Genomic DNA, 19,183 nt, shown 5'->3' with positions numbered 1-19,183 from the left:
CTGTTGAGGTGATTATAACAGAATTTTTGAAACAAGATTTAAGATAAAATCTTTAAAATTTTTACTTTTTAAAACATTTTAGATTAATGTCTGCAAGAGCACGCTATGAAAGATACAGTGGCAATCAAATTCTTTTTTGGTGAGTATTTTCAGAATTAGCTTAAATTAATTGCTTTAATGTTTAAATTTTGACTTTCGTTGGGTTGGCCAACAAGTCTGTATGTTTTTTTCTATAAATAAAAATACTTTTCATTTTCACCAATAACTTTAATTGATTTGGATATTTTGAGTATGTCGGCTGTTTCTCACATGGTATATATAACATTGATTGTTTTCAGTGTCTTGGTTTGAACCCTATAAACTTCAACTGGTTTACCTGACTGTGGAGCATCGTCCAGCACAAAATCTCTGGCACGAAACTTCACAACCACTTTTGACGCACTCAGTCAGTCACAGCACCGTTTCCATACACTGCACAAATTGTTTTTGGGGTTTCAGTTGTGTTTTTACCTTTCTTAAATTAATAAAGCACAAGATGCCAAAAATGTTGCATATTTTCTTCTATCTTCAATATTAAAATTGCTACACAAAAATTCACCAATTTTGATAAGGTTTTTTAAATGCACACTGATATGACAGCTGTCACAATACAATTTAACAAAATTATTTCGAATGAAGTTAAAGATAACTAAGACAATTAGAGCCATCTTTTGGAAAAAAACAAACTGTTTGGCCTACCCAAAAGAATTGAAATTCATTTGATTCTTGAACAATTTTTTTAGAGCTGTTTGAAATATATTCACAAACTGATAAATATATCAGGCATAGAGCATACAAAATGTGTACAGTGTGACAAAAGGTTAATAAATATATATACCTATGTAATTTCTACCCATGTTAACATACAGAAATATGTCAGCTCTCCTAGAAGGCTCTAGCCACTTTTCTTGGAAAGCTAATCTACCTGTGTCAAAATAGATTAGTTTTGCCTGTTTTTGAATATCAGGTAGAAATCTTTGGTCAGTTCTTGTTTTGTTTTTTTACTTCACAAATGTCTGAAATTCTTTCATGTTTTTGCATTCCTTCTTTTTCACTGCTTTACAGTATACAATTGTGTGAAAATACTGCAATTCGTTGATCTCATTAGTAGACCTTAAGGTTGTTTTCAATTTTTTGCTATCATAAATAAATAGTTTTTTTGAACATTTTGTTCATGTCTTTTTGTGCCCTTATTATTTCTGTTGGTCATATGCTTAGGAATAGAATTACAGGAACCGCACATGCTCAAATTCAGGAGATTCTAACAGAATCTAACATGCACATTTCATTTTGTTATCTCATTGTGATTTTATTTCATATTTCCCTGTTTACTAATGATGATGAATGACTTTCATATTTTTATAGGTTATTTGGATAGTTCTTTCATGAAATCCCAATTCAAGTTTGACCTTTTTTTTTAGTTTTATGTCTTTATCCGCTTGAAGAAATTCTTTCTTAATTCGGTATCCAACTCCTTTATTGGATACTTATGTTGCATATATTTTCTCCCACTGTGTGGCTTTCCTTTTCACTCTATTAATGGCATCTTTTGAAGAAAAGAAACTCCTTTCTCAGTTTTTTCCTTTGTCATTAGTGCTTTCCATATATAGTTAAAACACAAAACCTATCCCTTCCTCAAGACTATGGGGATATATATTTTTCCTAAAAGTTTTGGCAACAGTAACCTGTTAACTTTCATGTTTCATTACCTGTACATTGTATTTATCATTACTTCGAAACTACTAAAATGATTCACAATGGTTTTAATAGCTACACTTATTCATTTGTTGATTCATTCATTTATTAATAAATGTATGTCTGCTCTACGTTTTGCTTATCCTAGTATAGAATGGTGGGAAGACAGTATTTGCCTTTATTGAGTATTGTATAGTGGAGGAAATGGAGTTAATTAGAATAGTTACACACGTTTAAGTGCCATCAAGGAAAAGTATAGCTATATATAGATCACTGGAACAGAATTGAAAGCCCAGAAATATACCCTTATATTTGTAAACAGTTTCGTTTTCTTTTTTAAATGGCCTGTAGCTAAGATCTGTGCATAATGTGAATATAACACAACTAAGGATTAAAAAGGAACCAGCAATAAAGAGTTTATTTTGATGAAGGTGCTAAAGCATTTCAGCGGAGAAAACAGTTTTTTAATTTTAAAAAATTTTTCAACAAATGTTGCTGGATTGACTGAATTTTTACATGCAGAAAGTTAATTTAGACCCTTATACCATATACAGTAGTTAACAAGATATTACTTTATACCCATTAGAATAGCTGCAGTCAAAAAGGTAGACAGTAATGAATGTTGGTGAGGGTATGGTGACACCTAGAATCCTCATACGTTGGTGGTGAGGATGAAGACTGATATAGCCACTTTAGGAGATAGTTTAATGGTTTCTTAAAGAGTTAAACAATTTTAATCAAATGAACCAGTAATTCTCCTTTTGCATATTTACACAAGAGAAGTGAAAACAAATGTGCATACAGGGACTGTACACAGATGCTTTTAGTAGCACTATTTACACTGGCCTGAAACTGGAAACAGTCAAAATGTCCAGTGAATGGATAAATAAAATTTGTATATTTGTATGGGTAGAATACTATTTGGCAATAAAAAGGAACGAAGTACTTATATACACTACTACAAGGAAAAACTTCAAAAACATTATGTTAATAAGAAGCAAGATAGAAACACCACATATTATATGAACTATCCAGGTAAGAGAAATTTATCTATAAAGATGGAGCAGATATTGGCTGCTTGGAGGCAGGGATTGATTGCAAAAATGGCATCGGAGATCTCTTTGTGATGATAGAAGTGTTCTAAAACTGGATTGTGTTGATGTTTGCACAATTCTTTTAAAACCAATGTGTTCAGAATTTGTATTTACAAAATAGGCATAGAGATGGATGTAAGGTAAGACATAGGGAATATAGTGAACCATATTGTAATAACTATCTGTGGTGCCAGGTGGGTGCTTGAATTATTGGAGGGACCACTTTGTAACTTATATGAATGTCTATTTACTGTGCTGTACACCTGAAACTAATATAAAATGTTGAATGCAAATTATAATAGAAAAATAAAATAAAAAACATGGACACTGGAAAAAAATTATAAACTGTGTTCAGGTGCCATGAGCAAAGAAGAGGACACAGCAAGAGAGGAGCGTGGAGTGGCAGGTCCAGGCTTCCTTAAGAGTCTTTGGCCTTTATTTTATGAGCAGTATGAAGCCTTTGAAGGAGCAAAATCTGACAAGATAAAGTGTGCCTCCCTTCTCTGGGCTAGATTATTGTTGGATTCATTTGCTTACAAAGAGAAAGGAGATAAATAGGGCCCCACTGTAAAGAGTTTCACTTTCTTTTGTTCACTTACCAGCTTCATTGTCCAACCCTGCTCTGAGGGTGGAATTCTTTGCAAGATCTGAACAAGGTCTGGTTCATAAACTGACTTGGTGGCTCTTTTGGTGGTGGAAGCTAACTTCAGGATTTTTCCTGCATTTGTAGTGGAATTTACAGATAACTGACTGCTTCAGCCAAATGAGATGAAAATTGGATCTTTGTCATGGCATTCACCCATAACTTTCTTAATTTTGGACAAATATTTCCTGTACTGATTTTTTTTTCCTTCTTGATTTTGTAAAACATATTTCAAAAGAATAAGGAAGTAGAATTTTTTTTAACAAGAACCTTAAGCAGGAATTCTGCATCCATTTGCATCTTCCGCTTGGTGAAGAGCTGAAGGGATATAACGAACTTTTAAGTACCCACTGGAAAGCTGACAATAATTTTTCCTTCTCATGGTAAGCAATTAGGATTGACCCAGAAAGCTTACGTTGGGTGCTATGTGGAATGGTTCATAGGCCTGGGTTTCTGGATGGAGGATGGTACTGTATTCACTGAGGACACAGAATACTAGAAAAGATCCAAGCTTGAAGAAAATGATAGCGAGGTAGATTTTGAATATTTTTAATTTGAGTTGTCTGTCAGCTATAAAAGATGACTTGTCAAGTAGACAGTAAGGTAGAAAGATATACGAGATCTGGCCAGAAAGTATTCAGCCATGTAATATGAAAAATAGAGACATTTATTGAAGAAGATACAACATACAAGAAACATTGTACATAGGACAATGACCCCTCAGTCCCCTTCAGAGTAGGCACCTTGGGACCTCACACAGCTCTCCCAGTTGCCATCAGCTGCCCGCTCATATCTTTCTGAATCTCATCAACTGTCTGAAATCTCTTTCCTTTTAAAGGTGATTTTAGTTTGGGAAAAGCCAGAAGTCGCAGGGCGCCAAATCTGGGCTGTAGGGGGGCTGTGTCCCCTGGATAATTTGTCGTGATGAAGCTGCCAATCACCAGTTGCCCATAGCTGCAGCCTTCTGAATCCAAATAGTTTCCATGGAGGAATGTTCAAGCTTAATGCAAAATTTGATGCTGATTCATTGTTCTACTCGCTAAGTCATTTTGAATGCGATGGCCACACAGTACACTTGCTCACTCAACGGTGTCTACTGCCCCCACTGACTAGTACAGCAAAGTCAGCGTTGTTCGTGCATGTGCATACCAGTTCACTCTCCTTGGCTGCCAAGTTACATTGATGTCCAGCAAACCACTTTTGTTATATTAACAATGGTTGGACTTTTTCTGGATAGACCTCGTACAGTTCTTCATCTTAAGAGGGAAGATTTGTTTTATAAATATAAGAATCTTATTTATATTAAAGTTGATTGAAACTATTGGTATAGTAAATAAAGATATTTGATGGAAAGAGATTAGATTATAAACAAGATTCTGGGTTTTAACTGAACTAAAATGTTGATGAACTTAAGTCATCTGATATTCTTTTATTTTATCCCTCAAATATATAAAATGAGAGATTTGAGTAGGCATAGTTTTATGTCTTTCAGAATAACATTGAAGAGAATTAAGTAGATTATTACGATCCAAATTTAGTTGAAAGTGAAGATACAACATTCATAAATTTGTGAATTTCAAATAATATTTCCTTCACTATACAGAAAAGTTATATGAAATAGAATTTCTAATGTGTATCTGTAGTACAATATTTAATCTTCATCAGATGTGATGGTCTAGTACACATAAATGAAGAATGTGAATTTAATGATAGAATTAATAATATAAAACTAATAAACATATACTGCTGCTATCGTAAGATAATGATTATAGTTTTTCCTGTGTGAACATGGTCTGTGTTACTTAATTTTTAATGATTTCCAATATTAGAATATATTTTATGTTATGTATTTTCTGTTGACTCCATGTACATGTAAATGTGTGTATTTATTTACTCATTTATTTATTTAAACAGTTCAGAAACTATTGCCAGATGTTGGTACATCCTGCTTTCTGGATCTGTGCTTATGAAAGATTCCATGGTCTTGCCACCTTGCAGGTACGTTCACATTTGCTGCTTAGTTCATGTGGCCAAAGAGTCTGTATAGTTTATTCTGTAAAATAAAAGGTGCATTTTTCATTTTCACCAATAACTTTATTGATTTGGATATGTTGAGTATGTCAGTCATCTCCCAAATGGTAGAACGTTGATTGTGCTCAATTAAGGTCTCGATTTGATTGCTATCAACTTCAGCTGTTCTACTGACCAGGGAGCGTCGTCCAGCAGGAAATCTCCAGTACAGAACTCCACAAACCACTTTTAACACACTTAATTAGTCACGGCACCTTTTTCATACACTGCACAAATCTTACTGTTTTGCATTCCAGTTGCATTTTTACCTTTCTTGAAATAATAAAGTATAATATGCCAAAAAATGTGTATTTTCTTCCATCTCCAATATTAAATTTGGTACACAAATATTCACCAATTTTGATGTTTTTAAAAAAATGCACATTAATATAACAGCTATCACAATATATCTAACAAAATTGTTTCGAATGATGTTAAAGACATCTCAGCACTTTTAGAGCCATCTTTCAGAAAATCCAAACGAACTTTTTGGCCAACCCAGTATTTATTTTATCTCTTATGTTAAACTATTTAATGTAGGTTGTATATTTTCTCTCATGGGTGATACATTTATAAATGTCTTTACTTGTTGGTAATTGGAACGACTTGGCTGGAATCAACTGATATTTCATATTTTCTGAGAGTGTAATCTTTTAAGTTTATACCATAACATAATATTTTACTCCTATTTGATCTTTAGTTTTATGTGAAAGTTGATCTGATTTATCTTACGGTTACTATATCTTAGTAGTTAAGAAATCGGTTTTTAGAGAAAATCAAACTAGATATAATAATCCTGATATCACTTATTGGTTATCTTAATTTGAATGAATTTTAGTTTCTAGACTATGAAATAAAGATTATAATAGTACCTGCTTAAGTGTCTCTGCGATTTTGGAAGGCTACTAATAAGAGCTCTCAACAGAAGTCTATAGAAGTTAACACTGGAGACAGACTGCCTGTGTTCATGTGCTTGCTTACTTACTCCCTTTGTACCTCAGTCTTCCCATTTGTAAAATGAGGACAATAATAGAACCTATTTCATAGGCTAGTTTTAAGAAATAAATGAGTTAATATTTAATAAAGCTGTTAGAACAGTTCCTGACTATTAATAAGTAATTGTTAATTACCATGATGATTAGGTAAAAGAAGAGAAGGGTGGTTGGAAAGATGGTCTGTTGTATTGGTGGATTTCCTTTGTCAGCAATTCTTAATATTGTGGGGCCTCAAATTATAATTTTGATGACATAAAATAACTTTAGTGACTTTTTTTCCAATAATATTGCAAAGAATCTTTTGGTCTTTTAGAAAAGTAAGACTTCTAATTGCAGCTAAATTAATTTAATTTAATAACTATTAAATTTAAGTATCAAGGTACAGTATACTGGATAGATGGTAAGGGATATCTTAGTTTTGATGCCATCTTTATAGTCATGTCTTGAGTCCTGAAACACTCCATCATTGGCCTTCACTTAAATGAAATCTGTGCTTCTTCACTAGTAGAATGAAACATTGTTGACTATTTTTACAAATAAACATAGTAGTTTTTGGTGTTTTTAAGGATTGGTGCCATATCAGAGGCTCAGTGCTGGTATTTGCTGTTGGCACATAAGATACCCCACAGTAGCATTATCATTGAGGCTGCATATTCTCCATCTTTGTCACTGTGGCCACTTCATTCATGGGCCCATTCAACAAGCATTTAGGGTGGCTGGGGAAAGAGTTTGACACCCAAAAAGCATGTCACTTTGTTTACCTGATGGTTAAAAAAGCCTCCTCTACAGTGGCTTCTCCTTAGGCCTTCATATGAGATGCAGATATCTTCAAAGTCTGTGCCCATTCTGAAAGAGATCCTTGTACATACCTCTTCCCAGACTTCTTCGTTACCAGTTTTCTAATCTTCCCTCCAAGTCCCTGACCACTGAACCAAACCATTAGTAACTGCCCATGAATCTATTTAGAGGGATAATTTTGACTATCTCTCAATTCAGACAAAATGGGCAACCAGATGTACTGCTTGAATTCTGTTCCCTAGGAGGATTTTCCTTCACCACCTTCCTTCAGGGTGACCTCTGAGTGGGCTATCCACTTTTGGGTGGTACCAGCATGTTATGCAGACTCATCTGTAAAACAGGCTCAAGATTGAGATAGAAGAGGCAATGCACCAGGAGCTGGTGTTGAAGGAGTCTGAGCCACCTGCTCATACAGCTTATTCTGAACGTCGGTAAACTCAGTCTCTTATATACCGTATTTATTTGATAATAGATTGGTAGCTATTGCTCATGCCCAACCCTAAAGGCTAGATAGGCAGTTCCTAACGGGAAGTGTTAAGCTATATAGTCACCTGATGCCCCATGCATGATTAGATATTCAGTCTACCAAAGCCCAGTAGCAAGCCAGACTTTGTTTCTCAGAAGTAGAATATAGTACGTACTTAATGTCATAGATGAGTTTTTGGAAACTCACTTTAAGTGAAATGACTTATAACAAAAAAAGTTTAAAAAGAGTTAAGTTCCTCTGGCATATTTCTGGCCACAAAAACATCACTAAACTACTAAATAAAGACCCAAAACACTTCTTATATTAAACATTGAAGTATGTGTGAGCTATACACTTAGAAAGATAAATGAAAACAAGATAATTGTTTTTCAACCCATTTGGCCAGAGCCTGCCCTAGCATTGCAGGGCACACTCCCCTTCCTGACTCCCCTTATCCACAGACACGCTCTCACTCAGACTGGGACGGTGTGGACATACTAATTAACCTAACATGCATGCACATCTGTGGGATGTGGAAGGAAACGAGTATCTGGGAAAGAAATGCATGCAGACATGGGGAGAACATGCAAGTTTCACAAAGACAGTGGCTCCTGCCAGGAATCAGGTTTTTTCCCCCTTATTAGCATTATAATAAAATGATAATGAAGTGACATTATTTAAGGACCTGCTGTAGTTATTTATTTACTTACTTACTTATTTATTTATTTATTTATTTATTTATTTATTTATAGAGTGAGGGGAAGGGAGAAAGAGGGAGAGAAACATCGATTGTTTGCCTCTCACATGCGCCGTGACTGGGAACTGAACCCACAACCTAGGCATATGTCCTGACTGGGAATAGACTCAGTGACCTTTCGCTTTGCAGGACAGTACCTAACCAACTGAGCCACACTGGTCAGAGCTGCTATAGTTATTTTAGAAGAGGACATGGAGGTCTGCACTGTCATTGTCATCTTAGTGCTTGTGAGAAGTCCCACAGAGCATCACTGTTTGCCATGGACACTAAAGCTATCATTGGATATGCTGAACCATAAAGCCCAGTGGTACACTGACACATACTGCATTCTGAACCGTTGGCAGTTTTGTGGGCTACTATGAAGATGGGTCAAAGTAGCACACTCAGTATATGTTACTTCAAAAATCCACACACATACACAAAAATAATCAAGTATATGTGTCTCTTTTTGTGGTGATGGTGCCCAATCAACTTGAAGAGATACCGTGTCATGCCCCAAATTATGGAACTGCCAGAAACTTCCCTAAGGGGACAGGCCCTTGAAATTTTATGGGGTTTATCTCCTAAACTCTGGATTGCATATACAGTATTCCCTCACTTATCACAGGTATTACGTTCCATACCCTCCCGCGAAGTAGGAACCTTACATTTATTCTACACTCTTAAACCTACGTAACTTTAACAACATACATGTACAGTACCGCAAAATCCCGCGATATAGCGAAAAATCCGCGATAAATAAATTAATATTTTTTTAAATCCCGCGATACAGCAAGGCTGCGATAAGTGAGCCGTGATATAGAGAGGGACTACTGTATTTTAATAAAGCATCTAAATATACCCCTTTATTTTATAATGAAATTTTATGTTATTTAAACCAGTACTATATATTTTACGATTTACAGTAAACAAAGGACAATGAATGTAGTCTTTTTTCCAGAATTGAGTTCACTTTAGCTGTCACAGTAAAATCTCACTGTAGCTCAAGAAAGCAAGGACTGCATCACATGTGGTTTTTAAATAAAATTAAATGTATGTACTTATTTGTTTTTTAATAAAGGTTAAGTTTTGAAAAATTGAATTTAGAGAGAGGGGAAGGAAGAGAAAGACATACACACACATCAATTTGTTGTTCCACTTATGCATTCATTGGTTGATTCCTGTATGTGTCCTGACAGCAGATTGAACCTGCAACCTTGGATATCTGGACGATGCTCTAACCAACTGGGCTTCCCCATCAGGATGAATGCATGTATTTATTCAGGAATTAAGCATTGATTGTCATCTCTATATAAGACACAGGCATTACAACAAAAAAACTCACCTTGGATTGGGGCCTACAGATTGTGTGACATGGAAAGAAAAACTTCCTTGGGGAGGCATTTTGGAAATGGATTCTACAGAAGGTCAGGATTAGGTAGGCAGAGATGCGGGGAACCAGCATTTCAGGCATCTGTCTCAAGCACAGGGGTATTAATTCATTTAGAAAAAATTTATTGCATGCCTGCCTGCATGTGTCACCCTGCTAGACTTTGGGGTTGGGAGTCCATTTTCTAAAGACATAATGTTTTGAGAAGGTAATCAATTTGTACTGTTCAAAAGTCAAAACAGTACAACAGGTACTTCAAGAAGTAATATTCCCGAGAGACTTCCTGCCAAGATGGAGGCATAGACAGACATGCTGTGTCTCCCTCCACAACTAAGAGGGAAGACAACTACCTCAAAACTAGAAACAACCAGAAGTTCCAGAAAATCAAACTGCATAGAAATCCAGCAAAGTTATAAAGAAGAAATACTCATCCAGACAGGTAGGAGGGGCGGAGAGGACATGGCGTGGTGGCAGCAGCAGCAGGCTGGCAGAAAGTGCAGGCACACGTTTTAAAAAGTCGGGAGGGACACCTGGGGAGTGTTCTCAGCTCCTCACTGCCCCTGGCAGCTGATGGTCCCAGCTCTGGGGAAAATCAAGCCTCATTGCTTCTGACTGCGCAGACTAGTGGGGGTTGGGACAGAGGCAGAGACTGCTGGTCTCTCAGCAGAGTCCGCTTGTTTAAAGGGCCCCCACAGTCCTAAAATGTCTGTAGACCTACCAATTCTGGGAACGACGGCCGGGGCAGCAGCTAGACAGGCACCAGTCTGGTGCGGAAGTGGGAGAGGTGCCTGGAAAAGGGGCAAGTGCTGGGCAGGTGGCATTGTTCCCTCTTGGACCCCTCCCCCGCATACAGTGCCACAACGTGGTGAAACAGGTCGCCCTATACTGACAAATACCTAAGGCTCCGCCCCTTACAACCTAACAGGAGTGACAGCTCTGCCTGGGACGCGGGGGGAAACAAACACAGGAGCATGTCAGAATGAGAAGACAAAAAAGTATGGCCCAAAGCGGAAATGGATCAAGGCTCCAGTAGGAGAACTAAGCGATGAGGACATAGCCAACCTCACAGATGAGGAGATAGACAACCTAAGAGTTACAGAATTCAAAACACTGGTGATAAAGATGCTCACAGTCTTGACAGATATGCTTGAGTATTGCAAACGCATAAGAGAAGAAGTGAAGGCTATGCTAAGTTAAACGAAGGAAAATCCACACAAAACCAATGGTGAATGGTGAAGAGAAGGAAACCGGGGTTCAAATCAATGATTTGGAACATAAGGAAGAAAAAAACAGTCAACCAGTACAGAATGAGGAAGCAAGAATTGAAAAAAATGAGGAAAACTTCCCAAATTTTGCAAAGGAGATGGACATACAGGTCTGGGAAGCATGGAGGGTCCCGGGCAAGCTGGACCCAGAGGGGACCACACCAGGATGCATCATGACTGAGATGCCAAAGGTGAAAGATAAAGACAGTGTCCTGGGGGCAGCAAGAGAGAGGCGGAGAGTTGCCTACAGGGAGGTGCCTATAGGACTATCAGCTGATTTCTCAGAGGACACTGCAGGCTGGCAGGGACTGGCAAGCAGTATTCAATGTAATGAAAAGCAACCTAAACCAAGATTACTCTATCTAGCAAAGCTATCATTTAGAATGGAAGGGCAGATGAAGTGCTTTCCAGACAAGGTAAAGCTAAAAGAGTTCATCATCACCAAGCCGTTACTATATGAAATGTCAAAAGGACTTATTTAAGAAGATCAAAACTATGAACACCAAAATCACAACAAACTCACAAGTATCAACAACTGAATCTAAAAAATAAAAACAAAATCTGACTAAGCAAACCAGAATAGGAACAGAATTATAGGTATGGGGATCATTTGGAGGGTTATAAGCTGAGAGGGAGGAGGGGGAGAAATGGGAATATGGTAAGGTTTAAGAAGCATAATCGATTGGTACAAAATAGACGGAGAAAGTTAAGAGTAATATAGGAAAGGGCGAAGCCAAAGAACTTATATGCATGATCCATGGACATGAACTAAGTGGGGTGGGATTGCTGGAGGGAAGCGTGGTACTGGGCAGAGGGGAGCAAAGGAGAAAAATATTGGAACTACTATAACAACATAATCAATAAAATATACTAAAAAGCATTATTCCCACTTTGATTGTCACTTATACCATTCAACTTATTTGCATAGGTAACCACTTTTATTATTACCTTGCCTATTTTTCTGGTGTCTAATACATTTGTGGACAAAAGCCAATACATATACCTATTTTTCCTATTTCTGACCCATGGTTTTAACTTTTATTGTGAAATACACAGAGGAAGTGCTGATAACCTAAATGTACATGTTAATGACTTACTTTGAGTTTTTGGAAATTGAACATTTGCCTAATCACTACTGAGATCAAGAAATTGAACATTGTCAGCACTGTAGAAGCAGCCTGCATATCTTCTCAATTCAGCTCCCCTACTTACCCCCAAAATGCACACCTTAACATTGTAGTTTGGTTTTGTTTACATCTGAACTTAATATGAATGGAATCATACATGGCTTCTTTGGCCCAATGCTATGTTTATGAGATTCATCTGTGTTGTTGCACATAGTTATAGTCAATTCATTCTCATTGATTAGCATTTTATTGTTTGCACTGTTGAGAGCTATTACAAGTAAGGTACCTGTGAACATTCTTGTACTTCTAATCCACATGTGCATACATTTGTACAGTATACATAACAGAATTGTTGATTCACAGGCTATGCCTGTATTCAGCTTTAATCGTTCATTTGCAAGTCGTATTCCAGAGTGGATGTACTAATTTACACACTCACCAGCAGTAGATGAGAATTCCTGTTGTTGCATACCTTCACCAAAATCTAGTAATGTCTCTGTATTTTTAATATTTTTGACAGTTTAATTTCTGTTACTCTGTTCAGAATACATATCTCATAGTTTTTCTTTACATATTGATTGCTGATGAGTAAGTACATTTGAATAACCTCTTCTGTAAACTCTTGAACTCCATTTTTCTAAGGTATTGTCCTTTGTTATTGAGATACAGTAATTCTTTGTATATATTCTGAATAGAAATCCTTGATTGGTTATTCTTGTTGCAAATATCTTTTCCCTGCTCTGTGCCTTATATTATTCATTCTCATTAACAGAGGTTCTTAACTCTGACAGCTTTTTTGTCTTCTTAAGAAATATTTCTATACCTGAGGATTTTTTCCTTTCTTAATTGAGGTGAAATGTGCCTCACACACCCCAGACTCGGTTGGAAGCTGCTCCGTCCAGTAGAGTCTTCATGACCACAGCGGAACAAACTTTTACTCAGGACATCTTGATGCCGCACTGGCATTAGATGACTGGTTCCATACTTTCCTTGCTAGAGATTGTTTATGTTATATTAAAAGATAAGCAGAGCAAGTTTTAAAGCATAATAAGCATTCTTTAAATCCAGTTCCCATGGAAACCCTCTGAGTGGTCTTCAGTTATGTTCCACACACAGCCCTATGTTGAGACTTAAAGACAAGCTTGGCCGGGATGCCGGCGGCAGTCATGCTCAGGCTGGGGCTACAATTACGTAAACCACAAGGAGCGGTTCCCTACATCTCCCCCTTTTTTGTTTTTTGTGATGCCTATAGTAGATAGGCCTGTGAAGCTTGCTACTTGCTTTTCTTGAGTATGATTATGGGTAAACAACTTGCAGATACATTGAAGGACACAGAGTATAGTAATGATTAATAAACATCCAGCTGCTTCCATTATCTAAATACATAAATTTAGTTTTTGAAACCAATTCTTAGGGTTAAGCTATTGGAGGTTATCACTTAGGGTTTGAAACACTTTTTGTTCAGCAAGCTGCTTAATGTCCATAAATTGCCGATGAAGTTCAAATTGTAGCCAATCAACTTGGCCTTTCAGGCTGGTGGGAAAGGTATCCCATAGATGATGTATTGTCAGCCAGAGAATACTGACTAGGGTTCCATTTTAATGGGGTAACATGTAGTCTTAAGAATCCAGGGTTGCAGGCCAACTGTTGTCAGGTGACCAGGGCATTCTGTCATTCCCCCAGTCACAATACGACTGATTTCATGGCTGAGAGTTGGGCTAGGATTTCCTGATTGATATGGGTTTGCAGCAGGACGTCATAGGGACCAGTCTGTTGTTTAGTCAGCAGCTGTTTAGGGCCTTGAGTCTTCTAGGTCTTCAGTAAGATATGGTTCCCTGGTTGGAGTGGATCTAGGAGCTTGTCAGGCAGATAGATAAACCTGTAATGAGTAAACTTGTACAAAATGGTTAATTTACATAATAACTTACAAACTGGACTTTGAGTAAGACTGTGGAAATACCCAGTCGCAGGGCCTTTGTTGTTGGAATGATAGCATTTTTGATGATGTTATAAACCGAGGAGTTTTTGTATGTAAAGCAGAGACAAGCCTGTTTCTGTAACTAAGCGGTTAAACAGTGGCAGCTATATCCTGGGAGGGTGTTGGGAGTGTAGAGTGCCACCTGTTCCTGCTTTGAAGCTAGAGAAAGAGAAACAATTTTATTTTGGTGATTACTGCATCTAGAGACCTTGAAAGGTTTCACAGAGGCTAGAGAAGGCAGGGGAGATAGCAAGCTTGGCACAACTTGTCCTTGGGACTAGAGCTTTTAAGTTTAAAATTTACAGTGTTTTAAAGACTTATATGCTTACTTTTCCTTCTTATTTCTTTTTTACTTTCATCTCTATTCTTGAGTTACCCACTCAAATGTCCTTTCTTTCCATGCCTTACACAATCTCCTTTCTTTATGCCTTCTTTTTCCTTCCTCTTTCCTCAGTTTATATTTTCTTTCCTTTTCCCTACACGATTCTTTTTCAACTTACACAGACCATCTATGACTTACTTGGACTTCCTGCAACATACACAATTTTCTTGACTCAACATTCTACAAGAAACACAGTAAGTTTTTTAAAACTTAAGTCTAATTAGGTTGCTAAATTAGATTCTTTGGGGAGGACTCTGTACTCCCCCTTTTTTGTTTTTTAAGAAGTATACTAAATCAGTTGGATACTTCTTCTTAATTTGACATCCAGTTCCTTTTACCAGATAACCCTGACCCCATTCTTTCATGGGAAGTGGGTCCCTTTTTGTTGGTTTTGAATTTTCCCTGTTTCTGCCTCTTGTTCAAAGTGGACCAGTAATTTTCCTAATTCTAAACTAGGGATTAATTAGTATAGTGGGTCAAAGTGTGCTGCTTATGAGGAGGGCTCCCAAGGGTGTCACGCCTTGGTCATCCCAATGTCTCTTACATGTCTCAGTTTCTCTCCCAGTCATCTAAAACAACTGGAAGGGCTCTGAGTGCTGAATGACCAGTTCTTATTTTGCACGTCCTCGGATGAGCCAAGAATTATATTACTGTGAAGGGAATTTTCTATGAGGCCCCTACACGTCTCGGGGGATAACACCAGACACCTCCGCTAGGTCCCCACTCACGTAGGGACACCCGAGAATTCAGGCCAGAGGGAGGAAGTGCCTCTTATCTTTGGAGCTCAGTCATTGCCAGAGCCCTCGTATAAATCCTGTTTCTGGCCTAAAGCTTTTCTTGTTCTGATAAAATCCTAATTGATGGGAAACGCCACAGGGTTGGACAGTGAGTGCTTGTGACTGTGTTCCTGATGTTGCATGGACTTTGACTTGTGGCTGGCAGGTGCCTAGTTTTCTAACCCGGTCCGTGTACCAGCTTATCCTGTCATGGGAGACTTCAAGTGGCGAACGCCCTATTGGCTTTTAACTGCCTGATCCATGCCCGCAATTTTGTGGCGATTTATTGAATGAGAGAAGTTAAAATGGTCCTTTGAATGAGAGGAGAGAAAGGCAAAACCAAAACCCCCTGCCAGAGAGAGTGGCAGAAATCCTCCCTTCCCGAACTAAAGCACACAGGCAGCCTTTTCCGGAAAGAGCCTGGGGGCTGCAGCCCTTACCCTGGGCGAGTGGCCAAAATTCCAATCCGTGCAGTGTGGTTGTCTGTGGTCTGGCTCTTGGCTCCACAGCCTTTCCAGGTGTCACTTCTCTTGAATGCCTGCCCCTCGTCCGGGCGCCAGATGTGGCAGAGGTGCCTCACACACCCTAGGCTCGGTGTGTGATATTGAGCACTTTTCCTCGTGTTTATTGGCTATTGCTTCCTCTGTAGTTTTTGTGAAGTATCTGTTTAAGTTTCTTTTTGTCTGTTTCAAAGTTGAATTTTTTTCTTTATCATTTTGTGGGAATGTTTAATACATTAATGATGCAAGCTGACAGGACAGGTATTTCACATTTTATCTCATTTGGCTTGCATTTTTATTTTCTTAACTCTTTTTTAAACAACTTTACTGAGGAATAATTGACGTAAACTAAATTACACATATTTGAAGTATGCAATCTGATAAATTTGGCATATGTATTCGTTCGTTGGCAGCCGTCCGTCTCGAGAGACGATGGTGTAGCTTCTTAAGAGTCTATCTGCACCGCCGAGAATGGCTGTGCAGTCCGACTCAGGGGTGACACGGTATCTGTCTCCTCCCGTGTTGAATCGATATCTTGTGATGACGCTGGAGTGTCCTCTCCAGTGAAGCTGAAGCTACAGAGCCTGGGCAGGGTGATATGGAGGGTCTGCTGTTGCCCATGCAGCAGACACCCCCTCTCTTCGCAACTGAAGGGTCCAAGGGAAAGACGGAGTCAATACAGCTTGGCTTCAGGTGCGCCGCAGGAGTTGCCGGTGTTGACTACAACGTCAAACCGCCTTAGGGACTCCGGCTCCGGATTTTCTGTCAGGGTTTACTCCCTTAGCCTTTCCCCTGAAGAGGTATGCCGCAAGGCAGCGGAGGTTTTTTGGAGTCAGAGTTTTCCTTCTCTGATGTACCCTGACTGGAAGATCGAACCAGCGACACTTAGCTCGCAGGCCGACGCTCAATCCACTGAGCCAAACCAGCCAGGGTACGGCATATGTATATACCCATAAAAACACCACTATAATAAAATTAACATATTCATCATTCCCCAGAATGTCCTAATGGCCCTTTGTAAACCTTTTCTCTCATTCTTCCTTGTTTCCTCCCATTGTCCCAGGGATCATTGTTTTGTTCTTTTTGTTTTGTTTTGTCACTTTAAATTAGTTTACATTTTCTAGAATTTTACACATGAGGAGCATACAACACTTTTTTTTTTTGGTGGGTGGGGGTGTTCTGGCTTCTCAAACTCAGTAAAATTATTTTGAGATTTATGTTCTGCATATCAATATCTTATTCCTTTTTATTGCAGTATTCTCTTGTATGGATACACCACTATTTGTTTAGCATTCCACTATTGAGGGACATTAGGGTTGTGCTCTCTTTTTGACTTTTTTTAAACTAGTGTTTCTATGAACATTGGTGTACAAGCATTTATATGGACCTACGCTTTCATTTATCTGGAGTAAATATATATGAACAGAATGGCTGAATTGTAAGTCTTAAGGTGGACAATACACTTTCATTTAATTTGGATATACGGAGTCTGTCCATAAAGAGTCCAGCCATTGTTAATATAATGAGAATGGTTTGCAAGACATCAATGTAGGTTGGCAGCCAAGGAGAGTGAACTGGAATGCGCATGTGTGAACAATGACTACTTCACTGTACTAGTCAGTGGGGTCAGTAGACTCTGTTGACTGACCATGTGTACTGTGTGGCCGTCAGGTTCAGAATGACTGAGCAAGTAGAGCAACGAGTCTGCATCAAATTTTCCATTAAACTCAAGCCATTTCTCTGTGGAAACTATGTGGATGATTCAGAAGGCTGCAACTATGGGCAACTGGTGATTGGAAGCTTCATCACAACAATGCATCCCCTCATGCATCATGTTTCATGCAGTTTTTTGGCAAAATCTCAAATCACCCAGGTGACTCAGCCCCTCTTCAGCCCATATTTGGCACCCTGCGACTTCTGGCTTTTCCCAAAACTAAAATCACCTTTGAAAAAGAAGAGATTTCAGATCATCAGTGAGATTCAGGAAAATACAAACCAGACAACTGATGGCAATTTGGAGAACTATGTAAGGTCCCAAAGTGCCTACTTTGAAGGGAACTTGAGATGTCACTGTCCTATGTACAGTGTTTCTTGTATCTTGTATCTTCTTCAATAAATGCCTGTATTTTTCATATTACATGGCTGGATACATCTGGATAGACCTCATATACCTAGGTAAGGCTAGATTATCTAGTAAGTTCATGTTTTAACCTTTTAAAGTGTTATACTCTTTCAAAGTTGTGGCATTTCAGCAGTGTCTGAGAATTCTAGTTGCTCCATATCATAGTCTTACCTGGTGTTGACCTGGTAAGGTCAGTCTTTAAGTTACATACACAGATTGGTATGTGGTAGTATCTGTGGCAGTTTAAATTTACATTTCCCTAAAAACTAATGATGGTAATCATCTTTTCATATTGTTTGTCAGTTGTATAACTTTTGTTTAGTGTCTCTTTGAATCTTTGTCCTATTTGTTGGGTGACCAGGGGAGCTTTTTAATTTTTTATTTTTGAGTTTCGGAAATTCTTTATTTATGCTATATATAGTCCTTTAATAGATATGTGACTTGCAGATATATTCTCTGTCTGTGGACTGTGTTTTTTTCTTTTTTTTTTTTTAATATATTTATCGATATTAGGAAGAGAGAGAGAGAGAGAGAAACATTGATGCGAGAGAGGAACATTGAGTGTTTGCCTCCCATATGTGTGCTGACTAGGGATCGAACCTGCAACCTAGGTATATGCCTTGACCAGGAACAGAATCCCCCAGCCTTGGTATACGAGATGTCGTTCCAAACAACTTGAGCCACACTGGCCAGGGCTGTGGATTGTGTTTTCCATTTGTCATTTGTTGTTTGAAGAGTTGAAGAAATTTTGAAGTTCAGATTATCAGTTGCTTTAATGGATTGTAATTTTCTTGTTGTATGTAAAGAATCTTTCATTAACCCAAGGTCACACATACTTTTTTCTATAGTTCCTTCTGAAAGTTTTATAGCGTTGATGTAAGAACATTCAAGCAAGTAGAAAATTTTTATAAGAATTTATTTGAGCCAGGGGACACACCTGAGCAAGAGCGCAATAGACTTGAGAAAAATGCTTCCCAGAATGACAGTTTGCAGTTGCTTTTATACATTTGGAATTAAGGAGGGAACTAAGGAAGATTACAAGAACTGGGAGAAAGCAAGGCAGGGAAAATCTCAATGATTGTATTACAGGATACTTCACCAGGTTTT

At 38.1% G+C, this 19,183-nt stretch overlaps 1 protein-coding gene across 5 annotated transcripts in view; it reads left to right on the top strand.

Annotated features, from left to right (window-relative positions):
• The window catches only part of RAPGEF6 (Rap guanine nucleotide exchange factor 6), a 205,250-nt gene that overhangs the window by 31,305 nt on the left and 154,762 nt on the right, over positions 1-19,183 (top strand). For all 5 annotated transcript variants that reach the window (XM_090288007.1, XM_090288008.1, XM_090288006.1 and 2 more), the window contains exons 3-4: positions 83-139; positions 5,386-5,469. In XM_090288007.1, coding sequence (XP_090144133.1) covers positions 83-139; positions 5,386-5,469 — 141 coding nt within the window. The remainder of the gene's footprint in view (positions 1-82; positions 140-5,385; positions 5,470-19,183) is intronic.

This window comes from Furipterus horrens, unplaced genomic scaffold (assembly GCF_987537825.1).
Source record: "Furipterus horrens unplaced genomic scaffold, mFurHor1.1.pri manual_scaffold_10, whole genome shotgun sequence".
Taxonomy (NCBI): Eukaryota; Metazoa; Chordata; class Mammalia; order Chiroptera; family Furipteridae; genus Furipterus; species Furipterus horrens.
This window is presented reverse-complemented; position numbering and strand designations above follow the sequence as displayed.